At 45.2% G+C, this 23055-nt stretch overlaps 1 protein-coding gene across 2 annotated transcripts in view; it reads left to right on the top strand.

Annotated features, from left to right (window-relative positions):
* FBXL20 (F-box and leucine rich repeat protein 20) overlaps window positions 1-14349 on the top strand; it is a 75672-nt gene extending 61323 nt beyond the window's left edge. For both annotated transcript variants that reach the window (XM_088474615.1, XM_088474616.1), the window contains exons 14-15: window positions 10303-10515; window positions 10635-14349. In XM_088474615.1, the coding sequence (XP_088330741.1) occupies window positions 10303-10515; window positions 10635-10742 (321 nt within the window). In that variant the 3' untranslated portion in view covers window positions 10743-14349. The remainder of the gene's footprint in view (window positions 1-10302; window positions 10516-10634) is intronic.
* The last annotated feature ends 8706 nt before the right edge of the window (window positions 14350-23055 follow it).

The raw sequence follows: 23055 nt of genomic DNA, 5'->3' as shown, positions 1-23055 counted from the left end.
AAAAAGCCCGCCCCTGATTCAGAGTGAGCGCTCTGTCAGAGCGAGCGGCTCTGAATCAGGCCCTCAGCTCTCTTCTGGCCAACAACCAATTGCTTCTAGGGATGGACATTGGAAACTGATGGTTAGCAACCATCGATGTTTCTGATTCAATGGAAGTACTTTTTCTATTGAATACTGGAAATTTGATGTTTGCCAGCTATCGGATGCAGCTTTTCGATGGCATCTATTCAGTGTTATACGGAGCCTGGGGTCAGCCTAGCATCCCGGAGAGTGCTGGTCACGCCCCCACAGTGACGTGGACTGGGGTGCTGTGAGGCTCTGCCCCATTCACAGAGGTTCCATCCCCTGTCGCAAGTCATTTAATTAGTTTTAACCATCAAATTCGCTTGATGTGATAGTTACCATCACATTGAAAGTTTCAATAGTGGAAGCCCAGCCATCATTTGATGGTGGGCTTCTGATGTCGCATGTCAGACCACCTGACAGTGGTCATGTGACCTGCTCCTGACCTTCAGCAGTTGCAGAAGCTGCTAGAAATTGTCTGCCTATGTAATTGCATCCACATGTACTGTAGTGTGACGCACAGTGTCAGACGTAATACCTCGCATAATGGGGTATTACATATCACATCGAACAGGTATGTTGGACCGGGGCGGATTGGGATGGAAAACCAGCCTGGAAAACTTCTGGAAGCAGCTCTAATGAAGGCGGGGTCTGTTGAAGGGGGTGGGGTTTGTCGAGTGGGGAAGGATCCTTCCTCATAGGGCCTGATTCTGAGTTGGACACAGTCGCGGACTTCCTTGCATCTTTTGCTGCAGTTGCGTCTGCGACCTTTTTGCTAATGCTGCTACAAAGCTACAAAGTGTGCATCCATGTGTAAGACCTACCCTATAATCGCGACCATCGCCAAGCCGCTCGCAAAAGCTGTGGGTGGTCATCCACAGCTATGCGAGCCGTCTGGAGGCGGAGTTGGGGAAAAAAAATCCGCCCTGACTCAGAGCGAGCGCTCGCAAATAGCGAGCCTCTGAATCAGGGCCTAAAATGTTGTATTTAAAAGAGCGCTCAAAGATCTTTGCTGCTGCTACTGACAACAGCACCTGTCAGACAGCTTCTTAATTAAACACAACAAATAAAACACAATGAGATCTTGGCGCTTCAGAACTGACACAATGTCCAAATTTCTCAGATGGTATTCACAAATATTGTATTTTTTTTAGAATATATATATATATATATATATATATATAATACAGTTCTTTTGCAATCATTGAGCACATGATATATATCACCATCCAAAACATAAGAAGTCCTTTATAACAAAAGTCCTCCTTGTTCCTCCAATATGCCAATAATCTTCAAAGAGAAATATTATTATATATTGGGCTCAAGGTTCCAAACTCAAACCAAGACTTTGTCCACAAAGATATTAAATAGATGCAGTTCCATAGGGGTTTATTTACTAAGCTGTGTTAGGAGATAAAGTGAACGGAGGTAAGGTACCAGCCAATCAGCTCCTAACTCCCATCGCACAGGCTGTGTTTGAAAAATGACAGTTAGGAACTGATTGGCTGGTACCTTATATCCGTTCACTTTTTCTCCTAACACAGCTTAGCAAATAGACCCCTTAATAGCCGTGTCTTTATTGTAGTAAAATTTTCTTTAAAAAGCTCCTCTATTATATGCCAAAAGGAAGCAATTCAAAAATGAGGGAAGAGCTTTACCAGTCCTGTGGGGACCCAGCATATGTATCTCAGCTGTAGTTGCTGTCCTCGAACGATGTGGGTACTAGCTTGGTTCAACACCAAAGGCTCCTGAGTGTGACAAAATCAGGATGGCAGTTGTAACCCGAATCAGAGATCCCTCTATAGTTGCGGCTCTCACCCACGGCTTTCCTGTCTTGGCTCTTATCTGCGGCTGACTGCTCGCAGCTGGTCTCCATCCGGATCCTGCTCGACGTCAAGGCAGGGAAGAAAAAGGCTTCTGCTACGGCTCTCACCTGTAGCTAGACACTTTTCAATTCCGCTCTCCCGAACACCCATATGCTTCCAAGAAGATAACCATAAAGGTTTAAAAAAATGACAGAATTCACAGTTCAACTCAGCTCTATGCCGACGCGTTTCCACCCTACACGGGTCTTTGCAAAGGCACAGCTGACTTGAATCTGCCCCGTTAAATTATGCTCCCTCTAGATCTGGTATGCTCATTCCCGGCGCAATTCTCTCATGCATATTACAGGGCCATAAATAATAATTGTGAATACCATTAGAGAAAATTGGACATTGAGATCTTGGCGCTGCAGAACTGACACCTTGTGTTTTATTCCTAAATTTGTATTCACTTCCATAATTTGAATAGCAAAAAGTTGTGGCTGCAGGTTTTTAACCATGTTAAGCAATTTTCGTCTAATTTAATTGGCTACAAATTGGCTCCAATTTAATTTGTCTATTTGTTATTTTCAGTCTTAAAAGAAAAACAAATTAAAACGATCTATAGCTTGATGAGTACAATTTTACACAATGACCATATTAATTTATATATGTACCTAAGTGATCAATTATAATACATTAATTTATTTTTTTAATACAGTGAGGTAATATATACAGTCAGGTGCATAAATATTGGGTCATTGACAGAATTTTCATATTTTGGCCTCTATTCACCACCACAATGGCTTTGAAATGAAACAAACAAGATGTGTTTTAACTGCACACTTTCAGATTTAATTTGAGGGTAATTACATCCAAATCAGGTGAACGGTGTAGGAATTACAATGGTTTTTATATGTGCCTCCCACTTTTTAAGGGGCCAAAAGTAATAGGACCACTCAAAAGCTATTTCTACATCGGGGTCCACAGGATACCTTTGGGGTATAGGTGATGACGTCAGGCATCGGACCATAGAGTTAAGTTTTCAGCCTCCCAGGATGCACTAGGTTCCCCCTCCTATACCCCGCCCCCGAGCCAAGGCATCTCAGTTTCGTTGGTGCCCGGCTCGGAGTCGGAGCACCTGTTTAGAGGGGGGCTAAGGATAGCCCCTGAAGTTTTCTTCGAGGCAGCTGTGGCTGCACATCTGGAAGTACAGCATGGACAGTCATTACTGACGTCCATGCTGTCTCCCCTATACCCCGCCGGTACCAGAGCGCCGGTACTGATCCGGGGATGCTGGTAAGCATCTGGGGTCATGCCGGCGCCTCCCCCGCTGCACACAGCCCCCTCTGCGCTGCCGATTGGCCTGTTGCAGCGCTCCTCCCCCAGGCCGGCCTCCTCTCTGCTCCTCGGTGGCCCTCTTTGCAGAAGCATGGTGAACGCTGCTGGAAGCTGCTGATCGGTGGCATCACGGTCTGGGTCCCCCGGCATACCTCTCCTCCATTGACTACAGGTCTGTGTATGCAGCGCTCTGTAATACCAGGCTCTGTGTCTGCGTAGTTGAGGAACAGCGCTGATAGTGCAGGAATTAATTTCTTCTGCATTGTATGTGACTTCTGCTAGCGTCTGCTGCCTGTACTTTCACTTTCTACTGTCAGCCATTTTACTGTCCCTGCTCCTCTTCTGCTAAAGCCCTTGCGGTGCGGTGATTGCAGGGTGGTTCTCCCACTATACTAACGAGTATCAGTGAGAGGGGTCACATACCATCATATCTGAGAGTGAATTTCCTCTCCAGCTTATGTGTACTAAGTGCAATGTACCTATAGCGGAGGGGGAGGGCAACGCGGAGGGGCTATGTCGGCAGTGTTATTTATTGGCGCGCCCAATTACTGTCAAGGCTCTGGTACAGGAACCTCCCTGGGCTTGTTTCGCTAAAGCGCTTACAACCCTACTGGGCCAGTTAGCTCCGCCACCAGCGTTTTCCCAGATGGGATTGTCCCAGCAATCAGTGGTGTCGTCACCCATGCAGGGGTTCCCGAGAGAACTGATGGTACCCCACAGTCTCCCTATTTCCCCTCCCCAGGTTTCACAGGAGCCTGCGTGAGTTAATTCACTGACAAATTCAGCATTTGTCGGACATGTTACAAGGGGAGTGTTGCGGCCGGTGGCGTCTCTGTCTGCTCCTTATGAGGATGACGACGGGACGTCCGATGATGGTGAGATTCTGGATCTATCTGACCAAGAACCTCTCCGTACTAAAGAGTCGGACGCTAAGTCCAAGGTTTATATTCCTGGCCTTATTCGGGTAGTCCGCACAGCTTTGGTTATTGAGGATGACGATCCTCCGGTGTCCAAGTCCAAATATGCCTTTTTTTAAGGATATTAAGGGTGACGCCACAGTGTTTCCTCTTTAGGGTCAGTTAGTAGACCATTTAGAGGAGGCGTGGAAATACCCTGGTAAATGGTATCAGCCTCAGAGGCGCTTAGCGGTGGCTTATCCGTTTGCGGACAATTATTTTTCTAAGTGGGAATCCCCTCCACAGGTGGATTCTCATATGACACGCCTAGTCCGAAGTGCCACATTGCCCATGCCCTCCATGTCTTCCTTGAAGGATGCTACGGACCGCAAGGTTGAGATCTGCCTAAAGTCCATTTATTCCCTCGCGGCGGGGGCATCCAGACCGGCTATGGCCGTATGTTGGGTAGCCAGAGCTATGGAGCGCTGGGCTGATAGTTTGGAGGCGTCTTTGGTTTCCCACTGTTCGGCTGAACAGGCCGAGTTGGTAGGCAATCTCCGGGATTCGGTTACTTACATCAATGAAGCGGCCTTGGATATCAGTACCCTAACATCTCGGATTTCTTCGGCAGCTGTTGTTGCTTGTCGCGCCTTATGGTTGCGGTCTTGGAAGGCGGACGCTGAATCCAAAAAGGGCTTGGAAGCTTTGCCTTTTAATGGAGAAGTCCTATTTGGTCCGGATCTGGACAAAATTGTAGCCACGCTGGCGGCAGCCAAATCTGCATGTCTCCCGTCTGCTGCAGTACCTTCCAGTTCAGGTACGTCGTCCTTTCGGCCTTACAGGGCCCAGGGTAGGCCTAAAGCACTGTCTTTTCCCCAACAGGCCGGCCCCAAAAAATCGGCCAAGCCCCGGAAACAGGCCTGGAGTACCAGACATCCAGCCCCTAAGTCAGATGACAAACCTGCGGCCTGACGGTCCGGGCCTCCCTTTGGGGGATCCCAAAGTGGGAGCACGCCTGCTGCAATTCGTCCAGTGTTGGTCGATAACCACGACAGACAATTGGGTTCACGAGGTGGTATGCCCTCTCCTTTCGGCACAGGCCCCCATCCCGATTCTTCACCACGGGTCTTCTATTAGACCGGAACAAAGCCGTGGAACTGCGGAAGGTTTTGCACACTATGCTCCAGGCTGGAGTTATAGTGCCTGTTCCATTCTCCCAGAGGGGCCAGGGTTTCTATTCCAATCTATTTTTGGTGCAGAAACCCAATGGGTCGTACCGTCTGATTCTCAACCTCAAGACCATCAACAAGTCCTTGCGGGTGCCGCGTTTTCGGATGGAGACCCTACGGTCCATCATTCTGGCGCTGGAATCTGGGGATTACATGGTGTCATTGGACGTACAGGACGCTTACCTGCATGTCCCTATTCTTTTACGCCATCAACTGTTTCTCAGGTTTGCAATCCGCAACGATCACTTCCAGTTTCGGGTGTTACCTTTTGGCCTGGCAACAGCACCACGAGTGTTCACCAAGGTCATGGCGGCTTACCTGCGGCTGCAGGGAGTCTGTATGTTACCGTACCTAGACGACCTTCTGTTGGTAGCAGGATCACCAGAGCTGCTCCTACGCCACTTGGACCTGACGATTGCAGTACTGCAACGTCATGGCTGGTTAATAAACTGGCAAAAGTCCACCCTGATCCCGTCTGAGGATTCTGCACCTCGGAGCCTTATTGGACTCCAGACAGCAGAGGATCTTTGTGACGGGGGAAAAGATCTCTGCCTTACAGTTGAAGGTGCGCAGTTGTCTGCAGAGTCGCCGAGTGTCTCTGCACTCAGCGATGAGGTTACTGGGCTCCATGGTGTCAGTATTCGACATGGTGGAATATGCCCAGTTTCACTCCAGACCTCTGGAGCAGTTGATCCTGTCCTAATGGAATGGACTGCCTCAGAGTGTCAAGTCCCAGACGATGGTGCTCACTCCGGAGGTTCGCCTGTCCCTAGCCTGGTGGTTGCAGACGACCCATCTCAACAAGGGTCATCAGTTTTGGGTGGCGAATTGGGTCCTGTTAACAACGGACGCCAGTCTTCGGGGCTGGGGAGCGGTCACGGGTCCACACTTGTTCCAGGGCAGGTGGACTCAGGCAGAACAGGAGCTTCCAATAAACATCTTGGAACTCTGCGCGATTTTCAATGCTCTCCAGCAGGCACATCGGGTTCTCCAAGGTCACCCCGTACAGGTCCAGTCGGACAACGCCACCACCGTGGCCTACATAAATCGGCAAGGAGGAACCCGAAGTCAGGCGGCACTCGTAGAGGTGTCCCGCATCCTGGTCTGGGCAGAGCGCAATCTCCCGGCCATATCAGCAGTATTCATCCCGGGAGTCCTCAACTAGGAGGCGGACTTTCTCAGTCGCCAGGACGTTCATCCGGGGGAATGGTCTCTGCACCAGGACGTCTTTCAACTTCTGGTGGACAGGTGGGGTCTTCCAGAGATAGACCTCATGGCGTCACGGTACAACAACAAGTTGCCGGTGTACGGGTCTCGAACAAGAGACAAAAAGGCGTCTCTGGTGGATGCTCTGTCCGTCCGGTGGACGTTCCGGTTTGCTTATCTCTTTCCTCCGTTTTCCCTTCCACGGGTAATCCAGAAATTCAAACAGGAAGGAGGGACGCTCCTGTTGATAGCTCCCACGTGGCTCAGGCGGCACTGGTTCTCAGACCTTCAGAGTCTGTCCGTGGACATTCCTCTGCGGTTGCCACTACGACCGGACCTGCTGTCACAGGGTCCTTGTCTTCACCCAGACCTGACTCGGCTGTCTTTGATGGCGTGGCTGTTGAGACGGCCATGTTAAGGTCCAGGGGGTTTTCCAGCTCTGTAGTACAAACTATGCTAAGAGCTCGGAAACCATCTTCTGCAAGGATATACCATCGTGTGTGGCATACGTTCTTCCAGTGGTGTCGACCGAGAGGTTATGCTCCTCAGGAGTTCAGTCTGTCTAGAGTGTTAGCTTTCCTACAGGCGGGACTAGACCATGGGCTTCGCCTTGCTTCTCTGAAGGTGCAGGTTTCTGCCCTGTCAGTCTGGTTCCATCGTAGGATTGCTGCAATCCCTGATGTGCGCACCTTTATGCAAGGTGTTCTTCGAATTCAGCCGTCTTTTGTTCCACCGGTGGCGCCTTGGGAATTAGCTGTGGTCCTGAGAGCTCTCCAGGGACCGCCGTTTGAACCACTGGGCTCAGTGGATCTTAAATGGCTGACAGCTAAAACAATTTTCCTTCTGGCCATTGCTTCGGCCAGACGTGTTTCTGACTTAGGGGCTCTCTCCTGTAGACCCCCTTTCCTGGTTTTTAATAGGAACAGGGCAGTACTGCGCACTCGTCCTGAATTTCTTCCCAAAGTTGTTTCACGTTTCCATATCAATGAGGAAATCGTTGTGCCGGCTTTTAGCTCACCTGATCTTTCAGTGGGTGAGGCCACTTTAGACGTTGTGCGGGCCTTAAGGATTTATGTTGACCGCACTTCTTCGTTTAGGAAGTCGGACGCCTTGTTTGTCCTCTATGGCTTCCATAAAAAGGGTTGGCCTGCTTCAAAGCAAACTTTGGCAGGTTGGATTCGTATGGCAATTTCAGAAGCTTATCTTCATGAAGGCCTTCCGTTTCCATCCTCTGTGAGGGCTCATTCCACTAGGTCTGTAGGTCCTTCGTGGGCAGCTCGATGTGGTGCCTCTGCAGTCCAGATCTGCAAGGCTGCCACGTGGTCCTCTTTCCATACCTTTGTGAGGTATTATGCATTTGACACCTCTGCCTCTCAGGATGCTTCCTTCGGGCGGCAGATTCTCCTTTCAGCACAGGAGCATCCCCACCCTTGAAGCATACTGCTTTGGAACATCCCCAAGGTATCCTGTGGATACCCTATGGACCCTGATGTAGAAAATATGAGATATGGTAAGAACTTACCTTTGTTATCTCTATTTCTACGAAGTCCATAGGGTTCCACAGCACTCCCGCCCTGTCGCACCTGTGCTGCAGATGGGCTTTACTCTGGTCGTGCGTGTGTGTGTGTGTGTGTGTGTGTGTGTGTGTGTGTGTGTGTGTGTGTGCGTGCGTGCGTTCGGTCCGGATCTTTTTTCTCTCTTCCTTCTCCTCCTATGGCTTGGTACGTAACTGAGATGCCTTGGCTCGGGGGCAGGGTATAGGAGGGGGACCCTAGTGCATCCTGGGAGGCTGAAAACTTAACTCTATGGTGCCCAATGCCTGACGTCATCACCTATACCCCAAGGTATCCTATGGAAGTAGAGATAACAACGGTAAGTTCTTACCATATCTCATATTTTCATGGACAGGTGTGGGCTATTCCCTCGTTATTTCATTATCAATTAAGCAGGTAAAATGTCTCGAGTTAATTCTAGGTGTGACATTTTTATTTGGAATCAGTTGCTGTCAACTCTCAATATGAGATTAAAAGAGCTGTCACTATCAGTGAAGCAAGCAATCATTAGGCTGAAAAATCAAAACAAACCCATCAGAGAGATAGCAAAAACATTAGGTGTGGCCAAATCAACTGTTTGGAACATTCTTAAAAAGAAAGAATGCATCGGAGAGCTCAGCAACACCAAAAGACCCGGAAGACCACAGAAAACAACTGTGGTGGATGACAGAAGAATTATTTCCCTGGTGAAGAAAAACCCCTTCACAACAGTTGGCCAAATCAAGAACACTCTCCAGGAGGTAGGTGTATATGTGTCAAAGTCAACAATCAAGAGAAGACTTCACAAGAGTGAATATAGAGTGTTCACCACAAGATGCAAACCATTGGTGAGTCACAAAAACAGGAAGATCAGATTAGAGTTTGCCAAACAACATCTAAAAAAGCCATTACAGTTCTGGAACAACATCCTATGGACAGAGGAGACAAAGATTAACTTGTACCAGAGTGATGGGAAGATAAGAGTATGGAGAAGGAAAGGCACTGCTCATGATAGTGGTGGTAGTGTCATGGCGTGGGCATGTATGGCTGCCAATGGAACTGGTTCCCTTGTATTTATTGATGATGTGACCGCTGACAAAAGCAGCAGAATGAATTCTGAAGTGTTTCTGGCAATATTATATGCTCATATTCAGTCAAATGCTTCAGAACTCATTGGACGGCGCTTCACAGTGCAGATGGACAATGACCCGAAGCATACTGCAAAAGCAACCAAAGAGTTTTTTAAGGCTAAAAAGTGGAATGTTATGCAATGGCCAAGTCAATCCCCTGACCTGAATCCGATTTGAGCATGCATTTAACTTGATGAAGACAAAACTGAAGGGAAAATGCCCCAAGAACAAGCAGGAACTGAAGACATTTGCAGTAGAGGCCTGGCAGAGCATCACCAGGGATGAAACCCAGCGTCTGGTGATGTCTATGCGTTCCACACTTAAGGCTGTAATTGCCTGCAAAGGATTTGCAACAAAGTATTAAAAAGTGAAAGTTAGATTTAGGATTGTTTAGTTTGTCCCATTACTTTTGGCCCCTTAAAGTGGGAGACACATATAGAAACCGTTGTAATTCCTACACCGTTCACCTGATTTGGATGTAATTACCCTCAAATTAAATCTGAAAGTGTGCAGTTAAAGCACATCTTGTTTGTTTCATTTCAAAGCCATTGTGATGGTGAATAGAGGCCAAAATATTAAAATTCTGTCAATATCCCAATATTTATGCACCTGACTGTATGCCAGGCGCCACATAACAATGATGGCAGTACTGACCGTTCCCCAGCATGTGGCAGCCCTGTCCCGCGCCACCCCAAGCTCTCCCACCACACAGCCTTGGCAGGTAAGAGAAGGAAGATGGGGCATTACTGTGGCTTAATGTAAAAGAGGCCTTACTTTGTATATTGTGTAAGGAGCCTTACTTGTAGCATAATGTATATGGGGCATTACTATGACATAATATATATGGAGCATTAATGTGGCATTATGTATAAGGGGCATTACTGTGGCAGAATGTGTTGTAAAGGACATTACTGTGTGGCATAATGTGTCACAAAACCACACCCTTTTTGTCGTCTGTTGTTTTTTTTGGGGGGGGTGCCAAATTATGGCCTTCCCCCGGGTGACAAAAATTCTACTTTCGGCCCTGTGATGGGCAAAGAAATGAGAATGTGAATGGCACAGTGTGATGACACAAGTCTATAAATGCTTTTCTCTACATACAGAGTCTATCCCACTGCGAGTTAATCACAGACGATGGAATCCGCCATTTGGGCAATGGTGCTTGTGCCCATGATCGGTTGGAGGTCATTGAGTTAGATAATTGTCCTCTAATTACTGATGCATCCCTGGAACACCTCAAAAGCTGCCAGAGCCTGGAACGTATTGAATTGTATGACTGCCAACAAATCACACGAGCTGGCATCAAGCGGCTTCGGGTGAGAATAATCCTGTTTTTTTAATTTCTAAGCAAGAAGTGTTAGAGTGAAATGTATGTTTAGGCAAGTCTAGAAAGTGATATGTTAATCATACATCTTCTACCCCACCTCTTTTTCAGACGCATCTCCCTAACATTAAAGTCCACGCCTACTTTGCTCCAGTCACACCTCCTCCTTCAGTAGGGGGTAGCAGGCAACGGTTCTGCAGATGCTGTGCCATCCTATGAGAAGAAATGCACCTCAGGGCTCCCTTCACCACTCCTGTGTGGGTTTCCAGGTGGACTCATACACAAGAAAATGCGCCAGTTAACTGTGGTGGTGGTGAGGGGAGAGGGGACCTGCCTCTTGTATGTAAGAACGCACACGGCCACCACAGTCACGTGCCGGAACCCACATAATTTTGTTTTTGTTACGTTATCGATACTGTTGGAAAATTTAATATTCGAAGGGGAACAGAAAAATAATGACCCTCAAGGAGCTCATCCCACAGCGTAGGATTGGATGAATCTAACAATGCTGCTCTTTGAACATGTGTACCTTAAGCCCTCTGTCCTCAAGTTTCTCTCTTTATAATCTGGGAACATCTGTAAGGGAGGCATGGTGTCCATCTTTATGATGTTGGATGGAGTATTGCTCTGTCTCTTGCCTCTGAGTTTGGGTAGGGGCGGCGGTTATACCTTGCTGTGGTTCTAGAGGCGAATATGAGGATATAGAAGCGATGAATACTGTTCGATTCAAGGACCTAGCACTGCAACAAGGAATCAACGGCAAGGACCCTCCTCCGGGTTGTACGTTTTGGACTTCGAATCGTCGTAATGCATTCCCCAACAATGAAACGGGAAAAACAGTTACAAAAATGAATTATATATTATATAAATATATATATAGACTTTGTACAATATAATTTTAATTATATTACGGTGTGCTCCCTCCTCACGCTCGCGTGGATGTGATAATGATGCCAATTACAGAAGTAAAAATGGAAAAAGAGTTGAACCACATGAAGTTCAGTTTCTAAGGGATACCAGATTCTGACAATGGCTGCTATGTGCTGAGTGTGACTCCAATTATGTCTGTGGCTTGTATTTACCTGTCCTAGTGTTATGTGGCTGTCTGTGTGTGTCGCGTCAGGACTATGAAGTGTTTTGTCGCATCTTTGGTTGTTCAGTGGGTCTTTTTATATATTTATGGTTTTTTGTTTCATTTTATTCATTTTTTTTAATAACACAGAAGACACAGATTCATGTGTACCCAATGAATTGTTAGCAGAAATGTACAAAAAAAAACCAACATTGTGCCATTTCTCAACATGTAGTGCTATGGCAGTGTAGACTATATTAGGGTGTTTTGTGTGATCAAGTAGTATGCAGCCTATGAGTCTGCTGCACTGCCTGACTAGTAGTCATGAGACCTATATTCTATTAATGCGTACTGGTTCCTAGTGACTTCTTCATAGGGTACATTCTCATGAATTTGTTTGCATCACAATATGGATGCCTCTACTGCGCGTTCCTGGTCCACTTTAATTGCAGTACTTTCCATAAAATTTTAAAAAAGAGAACCTGTCAATTTTTACAAAGTGCCTTGTGTATTTGAAAATAATATATACAAATTTCTGTGTTGCCCTCTGGAAGAGAGCGTAGAACAACAGTGTACACTGTATGTAAATGCCTTGTCTCTGCTTCTACACAAAATGTTGCATGGCTGGGGATGGCCATCCAGGAAATCTGGACCAATGCATGCAGTCTTTAACAGGTAAAGTAACTAATGTTTGTATTACAAAAAAAACTTCTGATTATGGACCAACTGCAGTGAAAATTAAATGACCATGTGTAATAAACTAACATCATCAACACCTCCCCCCCCCCCCCCCCCCTCCTTTCAACATTGATTAAAGATGTGGCCATGGTAATCTCACATTCTAACTTCTCAACTTTCATTTAACTGAATATGGCTTAATCTGTTATATCATGATAACCACAGCTTCATAGCACTTCACCAAAAGAGCAAGTTGTCTACCCAGCTTCTTTTTCCAGTTATTAATACTCTATTATTTATAAAGTTCCCACACCACCGCTGTTCATTGAGGGTATTGGGGTACAAACAAATAATATACAATGCCATGAAACAAAAAGTAAAGTAGGCCCTACCCAAACTTTGCACGTAAAGAAGTGGAATAACAGTAGTACTGTAGCTGCTAGAGGAGTTATATGTCCATCTATACAGCCACTGTGCTAATTGTTGGCTCCAGCCAGTTAGTGGTTATAGGGAAGAATATCCTGACAATTGGTAATTACAGGTACAGCACTAGTTCTTATCTCTGGGCAGTGGGTAATTACAGGTACAGAACTAGTTCTCGTCTCTGGGCAGTGGGTAATTACAGGTACAGAACTAGTTCTCGTCTCTGGGCAGTGGGTAATTACAGGTACGGCACTAGTTCTCGTCTCTGGGCAGTGGGTAATTACAGGTATGGCACTAGTTCTCGTCTCTGGGCAGTGGGTAATTACAGGTACGGCACTAGTTTTCGTTTCTGGGCAGTGGGTAATTACAGGTACGGCACTAGTTTTCGTCTCTGGGCAGTGGGTTATTACAGGTGCATCAATAGTTCTTGTCTCTGGGTAGTGGGTTATCACAGGTGCAGCACTAGTTCTTGTCTCTGGGTAGTGGGTTAGTACAGGTACAGCACTAGTTCTAGTCTCTGGGCAGTGGGTTATCACAGGTACAGCGCTAAGAATTGTATAAATTACAGACACACGACTAGTTCTTATCTCTGGGTAATTACAGGCACAGCGCTAGTTCTTGTCTCTAGGTGGTTGGTAATTACAGGTGCATGCCTAGTAACTGGTATAACCAAGGGGGAGATGTATTAAAACCTTCTAAAGAGCACAAGTGAAGAATTTGCATAGCAACCAATCAGATTTATTTATCATCAGTTATTTATAGAGCACATACATACAGCGCTTTACAGAGAATATTTGACCATTCACATCAGTCCGTGTTCCAGTGGAGCTTACAATCTATATTGCCTACCATACACGCCACACACACACACACGTAAAAAATTTTATGAAAGCCATACCAGTATATTTTAAGATTGTGGGAGGAAACCAATACAAGCACAGGGGGAATATACAAACACCACACAGTTAGGGCCGTAGTGGAAATTAAACCCACAACTTCAGCACTATGAGGCAGCAATGCTAACCATTGCACCAACTGTGCTGCCCATTTTATAGCATGTACTAGATAAATGATAGCAGCTGATTGGTTGCTATAGTCAGCGTCTCCGCTTGTCCTCTTTGGAAGGTATGATACATGTTTCATCTCGTTTTTCATAGCTCCTAATCCATTCAACTCTGCTTCGTTCTACCACCATTGAATTTTGTGACCTTGGGAAGTTCCAGCCCAAATGACTTAATACTGTGTGAATAAATGAAAGGAAGAGCTGATATATGCATTGATTAAAATTGGCAACTAGTGGAAGCCATTCATATACATTGTGTGTGTGTAACAATATGGGAAAGCCAAGTACATGTCCACATGCCTTTAACATAACTCGTGAGCGCCGTGCAATTCGGTAGCGCAGAGCATCTTTTCGTGCGACTTTTTACCTTTTAAATGCGTCTTATTTGCAAAATGATGCGGGTGTATCTGCATGCAAAATGCTACGTTAGTGTCAGCGGCTGTGACACTACTGTAGCATTTCGCATGTAGATACACCCGCAGTCGTACACAGAATATAGGCATGCTGCATATCATTTTGATCAGCAATTTGATCAGCAAATTGAAGCAGTCGGTGTGTCCTATTCACATATCTTTGCAAATAAGACTCATTTGAAGGTAAAAAGTTGCACAAAAAGATGCTCTGTGCTACTGAGTCTCACCACCGCATGGCACGAAGGGCTGTTTAATGCGCAAGGAAGTAAGATGTATGTGGACACATCTGTTGCTCGTTGTGTTGGATAAATTGCCTTGTAAGATTTTTTTTATTTGTGATCTATTGTTATCATTTTTAAATTTCTTTCTCCATGGTAAAGGGGGCCTGTATGTTTACTGCAGTATAGATCCTCACTGATCCATAAATATACACACAAATAAAATAATATGGACTATACAATAGGAAACTACTATAAATTCTACTATGTATTTAATCCGTTACTGAGGATGTTACTGTGTGGCAAAAAAGTTAATGTAATATATTTTTTTTTTCCTTCCTGCTGAGAGCATTATACTTGGTGTCCCTCATATGCTGTTCTGTGGTGCACTTTAATTCTTGGTAAGTAAATCTTGAACACACTTAAAGCTGACCATTACAGCAATTCAGACTGCCGGTTTGGATATTTTAGTCCAGTTGGCCATAACACAATGTGGGGGAGTCTAAAACTACTAAGAATTGCCATTAACCAGATTAGGACTCTTTGAATTTGTGGTTGGTCAGTGAGAAGATGATTGTGCGGTCTGCCACGTCTGTTTACATCTGGCCAAAATGGAAATAGATTCATGTTCTCGGGCATGACCAGCATGGTATCCTAAATCCTCGTGTGTGTGTGTATGTATGTGTGTGTATGTATATATATATATATATATATATATATATATATATATATATATATATATGTGTGTGTGTGTGTGTGTATATATATATATATATATGTGTGTGTGTATATATATATATATATATATATATATATATATATATATATATATATATATATATATATATGTATATATATATATAATTATAGAGAATACAGCCACAGAATTTACGAATGTTCATAGGGGTTCCAGTCAATAGATAGACGGTAAAAAGGTCGACAATGTCTACATAGACTACAGATGTTAGACAATAGATCTACAGGGACAAAATGCCGACATGGATGAAGGTCGACAGGAACAAAAGGTTGATGCACAAAAATAGTCGACACATGTTTGTTTTTTGTTAGTGTTAGGCACTTACCAGAGGGTTAGGGTTAGGCCCTAGAAGGGACAGTTAGGGTTTGACACCCGGAGGGAAGGTTAGGGTGAAGATTGGGGTTAGAAAACAAAAAAGTCTACCATTTTTGTGTCGACGTTTTAACCCTCTCAACCTTTTGTACCTGTCGCCCTCCAGTCCAAGCATGAAGATCGTTCCCATTGGCAGCTACATTCAGAGTTAGAATTGACTGAAAAGGTGCAAGGTAGGCTGAAAGTCCTATCCTGACTATCGCTACACTGGAGCACTGAGGGCTCCAGTAGCGGCAGCCATGAGACTGTTGTCCTAAGTTCTGGCTACTCTCCCTCTGGTGCCCAGGCGACGCGATCAGGTCCTATAGCAGAGCCCCAGGAGCAAGTTTTAGACTGGGAGTTTTAACCCATTGTTTCCAAATGGGAACATTTTACTAACGGAAATTCTTTCTTAACATTCATCAGTTCTGTTGATTCTTGGTACCTCATTCTTTGAGTTCATCGTTGTCCAGACTCGTGGACAACCGTTGAATGTTCACCTTGTATTTGAATGTTTGTGTAGGAAGGTGATCTCTGCATTATGGCACTGAAGCCGAATACCTGTCTTAAAGCCCGTTGATTGTGTGCTGTTGAGTCATGCACGGAGCTGCAGCGCAAGCGAAGATAAATTCCTGCTGCTGACCCAGCTCCTTCAACATTGTTCTATTAACTAGTAGGAATATATCAACCTCCAACGTATTGCGGAGTCAGTCAAAAACTCTGAGCTGCACGTCTGTGTTACTGCCTTCTGTAAACTGGTACTATGAGCACCATATGCATTGACTGACGAGACGAAAATAGATTTTGTTTAGTCTACCGCAAGACAATTTATTCAAAGTACATTTCAAGTGGAAAAAATCTTCAAAGCAACTAGAAACTGCATAATTATCCCTTTTATTTATAAAGTGCCAACATATTATGTTGCACAGTACATTGAGGCAATAATATAAATAAGATGCAGTGATCCACCACGGAAGGCCGCCATATTTAGTAAGTATACTATTCAAGTCATGGGGAGATAGATTCCCCTACTTTACTGTGAGGTTTGGAAGGGGGGGGGGTGCATGCTTCTCTTCTCTTGAGATTGGAGTTAAACCAGTGATGCCTATTCATTTGCAAATGTGGAAAAATACCCATATGAGATTATACATTCTCTGGGATAGTGTGGACATTCCTCCCTATGAGGGTGATTACTATTCACTTTATTCATGTGGTGACACCTATGAATTTCTTGTGACTTATGGTATTCGCGTTGGTGCTACACTTCATATTTGTTTGCTGGTTGTATTTTAGGATTTTTGAGAAGTCCTTGTTTGGGTATTTACTAGGCAGCTTCTGCCATTTCACTACGCAATTTCATAGAAGGTTTTATACATCTAACATGTAGGTTAGTAAAAGCTTATCATGAACTGTGAAAAATCATATCAGCAGATACAGTTGATAAAGGAACCTCTTATCGAGTAGTGACATTATAACAAAGCAGTGTGACATTACAATAACTCTGATTGCCGGTCACATGATCAGCCTGATACATTTCAACCTGTCTGCATTTCACTATTGAAATCTACCTCTATTTATCTAACATTATTTTCATATCCCATAAACATTACAATAAAATGTCCTTACATTGTGAAAAGTCATAAGCATATAAAGCTAAATGGCAGTAATTTACCAAGCAGTGACTTTTGAAAAACACAGCTGACAGACATCACAGAGGCTATTTATAATATTAGCCATTCACATGATCAGCACACTACAGTGATACATTTCATCACTAATATCGATCATTCATTTTACATAGCATTTTGCTTAAAATAAGCTTGCCTTATACTGTGAAAAGTCACGCAATAAGAGAAAAAAGTACTCCTATAAAGTAGGGCCCACCTCCTGGCTTATCAGATAAAAAGTAACCTTTATTGTAAACAACAATACTCTTTCTGTAAGGCTGTTTTTTTGTTTTCTCTACTTTGTTTTATTGAAAATCAATAAAATACACTTAGATATTTTTATAATTAAGGGGACTTGGCAGCTACAATTCTCTAATAAACATGAGCAAGACAGAATAAAGACACTGATTTATGTCAATAAAAAATTAGTTGTGAACATAACAGTTTAACAAAAATATGAATAAGTAAATGCTGTGTACCCAAATAGAAAGTGTCAAAAGTAAGACAAAAAATATAAATACAATCTTTAGTGAAAAAAACACTTATTTTAAAAGACGTCACCACGGTTCTATATTAGTCCATATAATTATAACCTTAATGGATAATAGCTGAGGCATCCCTCAATATGCAGGGGAATGGGAGCCCAATGATCTCCCCCTTTTTTGTCTAATAGAGATGGAACAGTAGTGCCTGTGTACTTACCAGGGCAGGGATCTTCTTTTCCCATTTATACTAGCGCATTGGACTGGGGATAAGAGTCCCTGCGCTGTGACACAGTGAAAAGACAACAGAACTGTTTCTGCTGTCAGCGATTGGTTCTGGCAGTTCCCTTAATACCTCAGTAGGGGATGCTGTCAATATCCCAACGATCGGGATGCCGGTGGTTACAATACCGGCACCGGAAACCCGACACCTGTCAGAATCCCAGCACTGGCATCCTGAAGGTTAGTAACCGGTTAGGGGAAGGGTTAGGTTTAGGGTGCAGGGGGGAGGAGTTTAGATTTAGGCATCGGGAGGGGAGGGGTAGGGAGAGGGGGATGGTTAGGATACCGGCTGGCAGGTGTTGGTATCCTGAGGCCTGTTTCACATTTTTAGCCTGGTGTGAAATATAGTAATGCAGGGAATCAGCTGGGTTCTTTCACACGGCCACGGCGCGGTTGCCGTGTTACAGCCAGAAATATCTACTGTGCAGGACGGCTGCCGTACCGTGTCCGTGCTGTCCCAGCACGCCAGTGGTGTAAAGGAAACAATGTTTCCTTTCACATACACTGGCTTCTGCCGGCCGGGCTTGTGCAGCTGCTGCTGCGCATGTCACACAAAACGTCTCAAAGCTGCTGCTTGTGAAAGGCACACAGTGCCTGAAAAACCCGGACACTGTTTCATGCCCGGCCGTTCAAAACCGCCAAATGTGAAATAGGCCTAACCCTGTTGGGGTTTTTGACCCGCGGGATCCCGAGCACCGGCGTCCCGTATCCAACCTCAGTAGTGCAGGGTGAGGAAAGCGGCCGATAAGAGGACAGTTGAAATAAAGATAAGCTACCTGAGATAGGAGTGACATCCCTGCTTGGACTAGGGTCCGCGGTGTGAGAGATCTCTGTGCACAGAGACTCCCAGGAGACTATGGGTGACACGCATTTATATGCCACCCTGCCCCTTCACCTGATCTGGCTGGCAGTTCTATGTGTGTTTGCCACTGACCAGCCTGGCTGTTGCTACTGCTGAGTGCAGGAAGCCAACTGCCAGACACAGGACTACCGTCTCTCCCACCCTTAGTTCCTCCCTGCAAGTGACTTAAGAGGTCTATATGTCGAGCAGTGAAAAGTGTGGAGAAGTTGTCCATAACATTTATCAAGTACAGTCTATAAAATAATAGGTAGGAGCTGATTGATTGCTACGGGCAACTTCTCCACTGGGCAACTGTTCCACACTTTTCACTGCTTGATAAATAGCTCCCTCAGTGATTCCGCTCCCCACCCACCCAGATGAGCTGAAAAGATGAGGGAAGAGAGAAGACTGTTGGAGCAGAGGAGCACCTGCAAAAAAGTCAGTAATATTTGTTTTGTGTTTGTGTAGCTTTTATGTCGTTTGTATTAATATTTTAATTAGTGCAGTCCTAGGTCCCTACACACTAATCAGACTTGCCTACTCTCCCAAAACTGCCAGAAGGCTCCAGAACCTCAGAGAGCAGTGCCAGCCACCTATTCAAGATCCAAGTGGAGTGGGCAGTCCGGGCAGCTGATGGCACAATTTGCACTGAATCGCGTTGTCACAGCCCTGCCCCCTGCTTTAAAATGTTGTAATCTCATCATTGTATTGCAAGGGTCAAGGCCACAATGACGCTATGGTGCCATCATAACCCCACTGCACACCAAATACCATGTCACACCCCCCACCTCCCACTGTTCCAACCTGGCTGCACTTTCCCAAAGGGGCAGCTAGAAAGTTGGCAAGTATGCACATGCATACCTCCCAAAATTATAGGTATATTTTTTTATTTTATTTTTTCATTATGCTGGATATCCATCAATGCCCTACACACTAAGGCAGTGTTGGCTAACCTTGACACTCCAGCTGTTATGGAACTACATAACCCAGCATGCACTGCTACAGTTTTGCTATTAGGGCATGCTAAAACTGTGGCAGGGCATGCTGGGATATATAGTTCCACAACAGCTGGAGTGTCAAGGTTAGCCAACACTGCACTAAGGCATTCCTCCCAACATTTTTGGTATATTTGTATTTTTTCTTTTCAGTACATTGGGATCCCAGCAATGCCCCATGCCGTAATGCATAACTCCCAACATTGGTTAGTATGGGATCAGGAAGCTATTGGTGCTCATACAAAAAAAAGTCTGTGGCAATGAGACCATGTCCCATTGCATGTAGGTTTTGTAGTCAAGCCCCCCTTTTGTTGTCACACTGGGGTTCTGCCCAGCATTCCCAGAGCTGCTGGCAGCCCCCAGGCTTAATTGGTGTGTGTGTATATATATATATATATATGTGTGTGTGTGTATATGTATATGTATGTGTATATATATATATATATATATATGTGTGTGTGTGTGTATATTTCTGATATATATATATATATATATATATTTTTTTTTTTATTATTTTTTTTTTGTCAGTGCACCTGTAAATCTGGCCATACATGCTACAATTATCGGGGCGATGTGCCCGATATCTGCGGATCGCCCCGATAATTGTAGCGTGTGTGCAGCCAACCGACTTTTAAATATTGCTCAGTCGGGCATGCCGGATTGTCCGGCATGCCCCTCCGATGCGGTATTTAGGGGGTAACCTGTCGGCCGCATAGGGCAGTGTATTCACAGCCGACAGGCAGACGTTTCCTGTGTTCCTTCCCATGGAAGGAACAGGGAAATGTCTCCTCCTCCGGGGCCGGAGCGCAAATGTCGGGAAAATACACTGTGAGATATCTCAGTGTATGTGGCGGACATCTGTGGCTGGCAGGCTGCCAGATAAAATGTCTGTCGGTCTGACAGGCATTTTATCTGGACGTGTATACCCAGCTTAAGTCTCAGAAAAGGTGCGTCATATATGTGCAGAAGTGACAGACATCACTGCACCTTGGCTGCATCCTCGCTAGCCAGTCAGTAAGAGGTTTTTATTTTGCTAAATAAATGTGTATGAGGGACTAAGAAGTGTGTATTGGTGGAGGGAGGGGAGCAAAGGCAGATTAAAGGTGTGTATCCACTAGCAGATAGTGGAACGACCGTACGATTACAACTTCGTTATCGTACAGTCGTTCCTCTTCCCCCTGTAGTGCCTATACTGAACGATATGTCATTCAGTGTAGGCACCCTCCCTCATCCCTGAACATGGTCAATCTGTCGTTATCGGCAGATTGACTGGCATGTTCAGGCGATGATTGATGTTGAAAACGACCAGCGGGAGCACGCATCGCTGGTCGTTTTCAAAATTTTCATGCCTGATTAATGAGCGATTGAACGATATCATTATCGTTCAAACACTCATTTTAATCGGCAAGTGGATACGCGGTTTTAGAGTGTAAGGGGCCTATGTGCAGTCTCCCTGTGCGGCACTAGCTCCCCCCCCCCCCCTCCCCCTCTCCCTCTGTCAGTTGAATTCTATGGTGCGCGGGTCTCCCTCCCTGAACAAGGCACCATGCCATGTTCCCCATTAGTTCTGTGCTGTGCATACTCAAATCTCTGGGAAAATTGAGGCTGCACTTTTCCCAGTGATTCGCGCAGCGCTGACACTGGATTTCGGAAAAGTAAGTGTCTTAAAATGCAGGGTGTGCAGTGTGAGCCCCTCTGGACTCAGGGGCCCCTGCACCCTTTACAGATACGCCACTAGAGGGGCAGTAGTCTGGAGCTTTGCCTAGGGCGGCGAGACACCTAGCACCGGCCCCGATTATGGGAGCAATGCATGACGGAGCAGGGGTGAACAGGTGCTAGCAGTAACTTAATATGATGCACAAGCAATATGAGACTATTTAGACACCCTGGTGCAATATGTAATCCTCCCAATAATCATACTTCGTTTATGTTTACATTTGTCATTATAATTTTCATTTGACCGAAGCTACCCCTAAAAAGGGATATCGTAGCGATGCAAAATGTATTACTGCTGCTATTTACCATGTGAAACACCTAATCTTTAACGATCATTTCCTTTCACCAGCAGCCTAAGATTGCTAGCAAAAGAAGTAAGTGATTCTTCATGCATGTGTAGCTAATGTCAGTGCATGTTGTTATGTAACTGGATACTTGTAATGAGTCCACAGCTGGCAGGAGTATAGTGAAATATAAACTGTTAATTGAAACAAAAACACAGTCCAGGCAATGCAGAAAATCCAGGAACGGGACTGGAACTAGAGTCTTGAACCGGACTGGAACTGGTGGTAAACAGAAGCTTGAAGGTATGCAAAACTGGATAAGAACAATGAACATATGCTGCAGAATGGATGAGTCCGACTCACATGCAGCAAAAGGAGGAACAGCTTGCAGAGGCCCAGTTGGCTAGAGCTGCGTTCGGGATCCTGGTGTTCAGAATCACACAGTCACTGATGTCATGTTCTGGTGATGCTGCAGCAGAGCAGCTCCGGGCAGGGGCCCCAGCAGTGGCTAGAGATGGGATAGGGGTTTCCAGCGGCTAATCCGTGAACTCACCTCATGCCAGCAGCCTCTGCAACTGGTGGAAAGGTTACTGCATTTTATATGTTATACATAGATGTTCTACTAGATCCGCCCTTGAACCAGGTACACGGATTATGGCACAACCATGCCCAGCCCTGTATCCCACCTAGTCCAGCCTTTCCTGCCCTATCCCCCCCCATTTATGGTCCAGCCTTCCATGCCCTTTGCGCCCCCCCGAGGTCCACCATCCCTACTGTGTGCCCCCCCATTAAGGTCCAGCCTCCCGTGTCACCCCCCACACCATGTCTACCCATCCTTGTACCCCCAATAGACCAGCCCTCCCTGTCCTGCACTTCTCCTTAGTCTAACCTTCCCAGCCCTCTCTGCTCTGTGTCTCCTCTTGGTCCAGCCCTCTCTGCCCTGCATTTGGATCTGGCTTTTTCAATGTATTTTATGTGAATCCGACTTTCCTTATACAGTGTGTTTATGTATGTATGTATGTATGTGTGTGTATATAATATATATGTATGTAGAATCGATCTGGCTTTCCCTATATCTTTTAGTATAGATTCTAGTTTCCTGTGTGTGTGAATTTTACAGCAGTTCTTTCCTATATTTCTGTATTTGTACAGTTTCATATATTATAGATTGACCTGTTAAAACAACACCCACCCCCACTGCCCAAGCTTTGTGAATTTTTAAACTGTCTTACACATCAATTGATGCTCCACCCCTGCTGTATCTCCACCCACATTATCCACAGCTCCTCT

This window comes from Taudactylus pleione, unplaced genomic scaffold (assembly GCF_031769625.1).
Source record: "Taudactylus pleione unplaced genomic scaffold, aTauple2 ptg000155l, whole genome shotgun sequence".
Lineage (NCBI taxonomy): Eukaryota > Metazoa > Chordata > Amphibia > Anura > Myobatrachidae > Taudactylus > Taudactylus pleione.
This window is presented reverse-complemented; position numbering and strand designations above follow the sequence as displayed.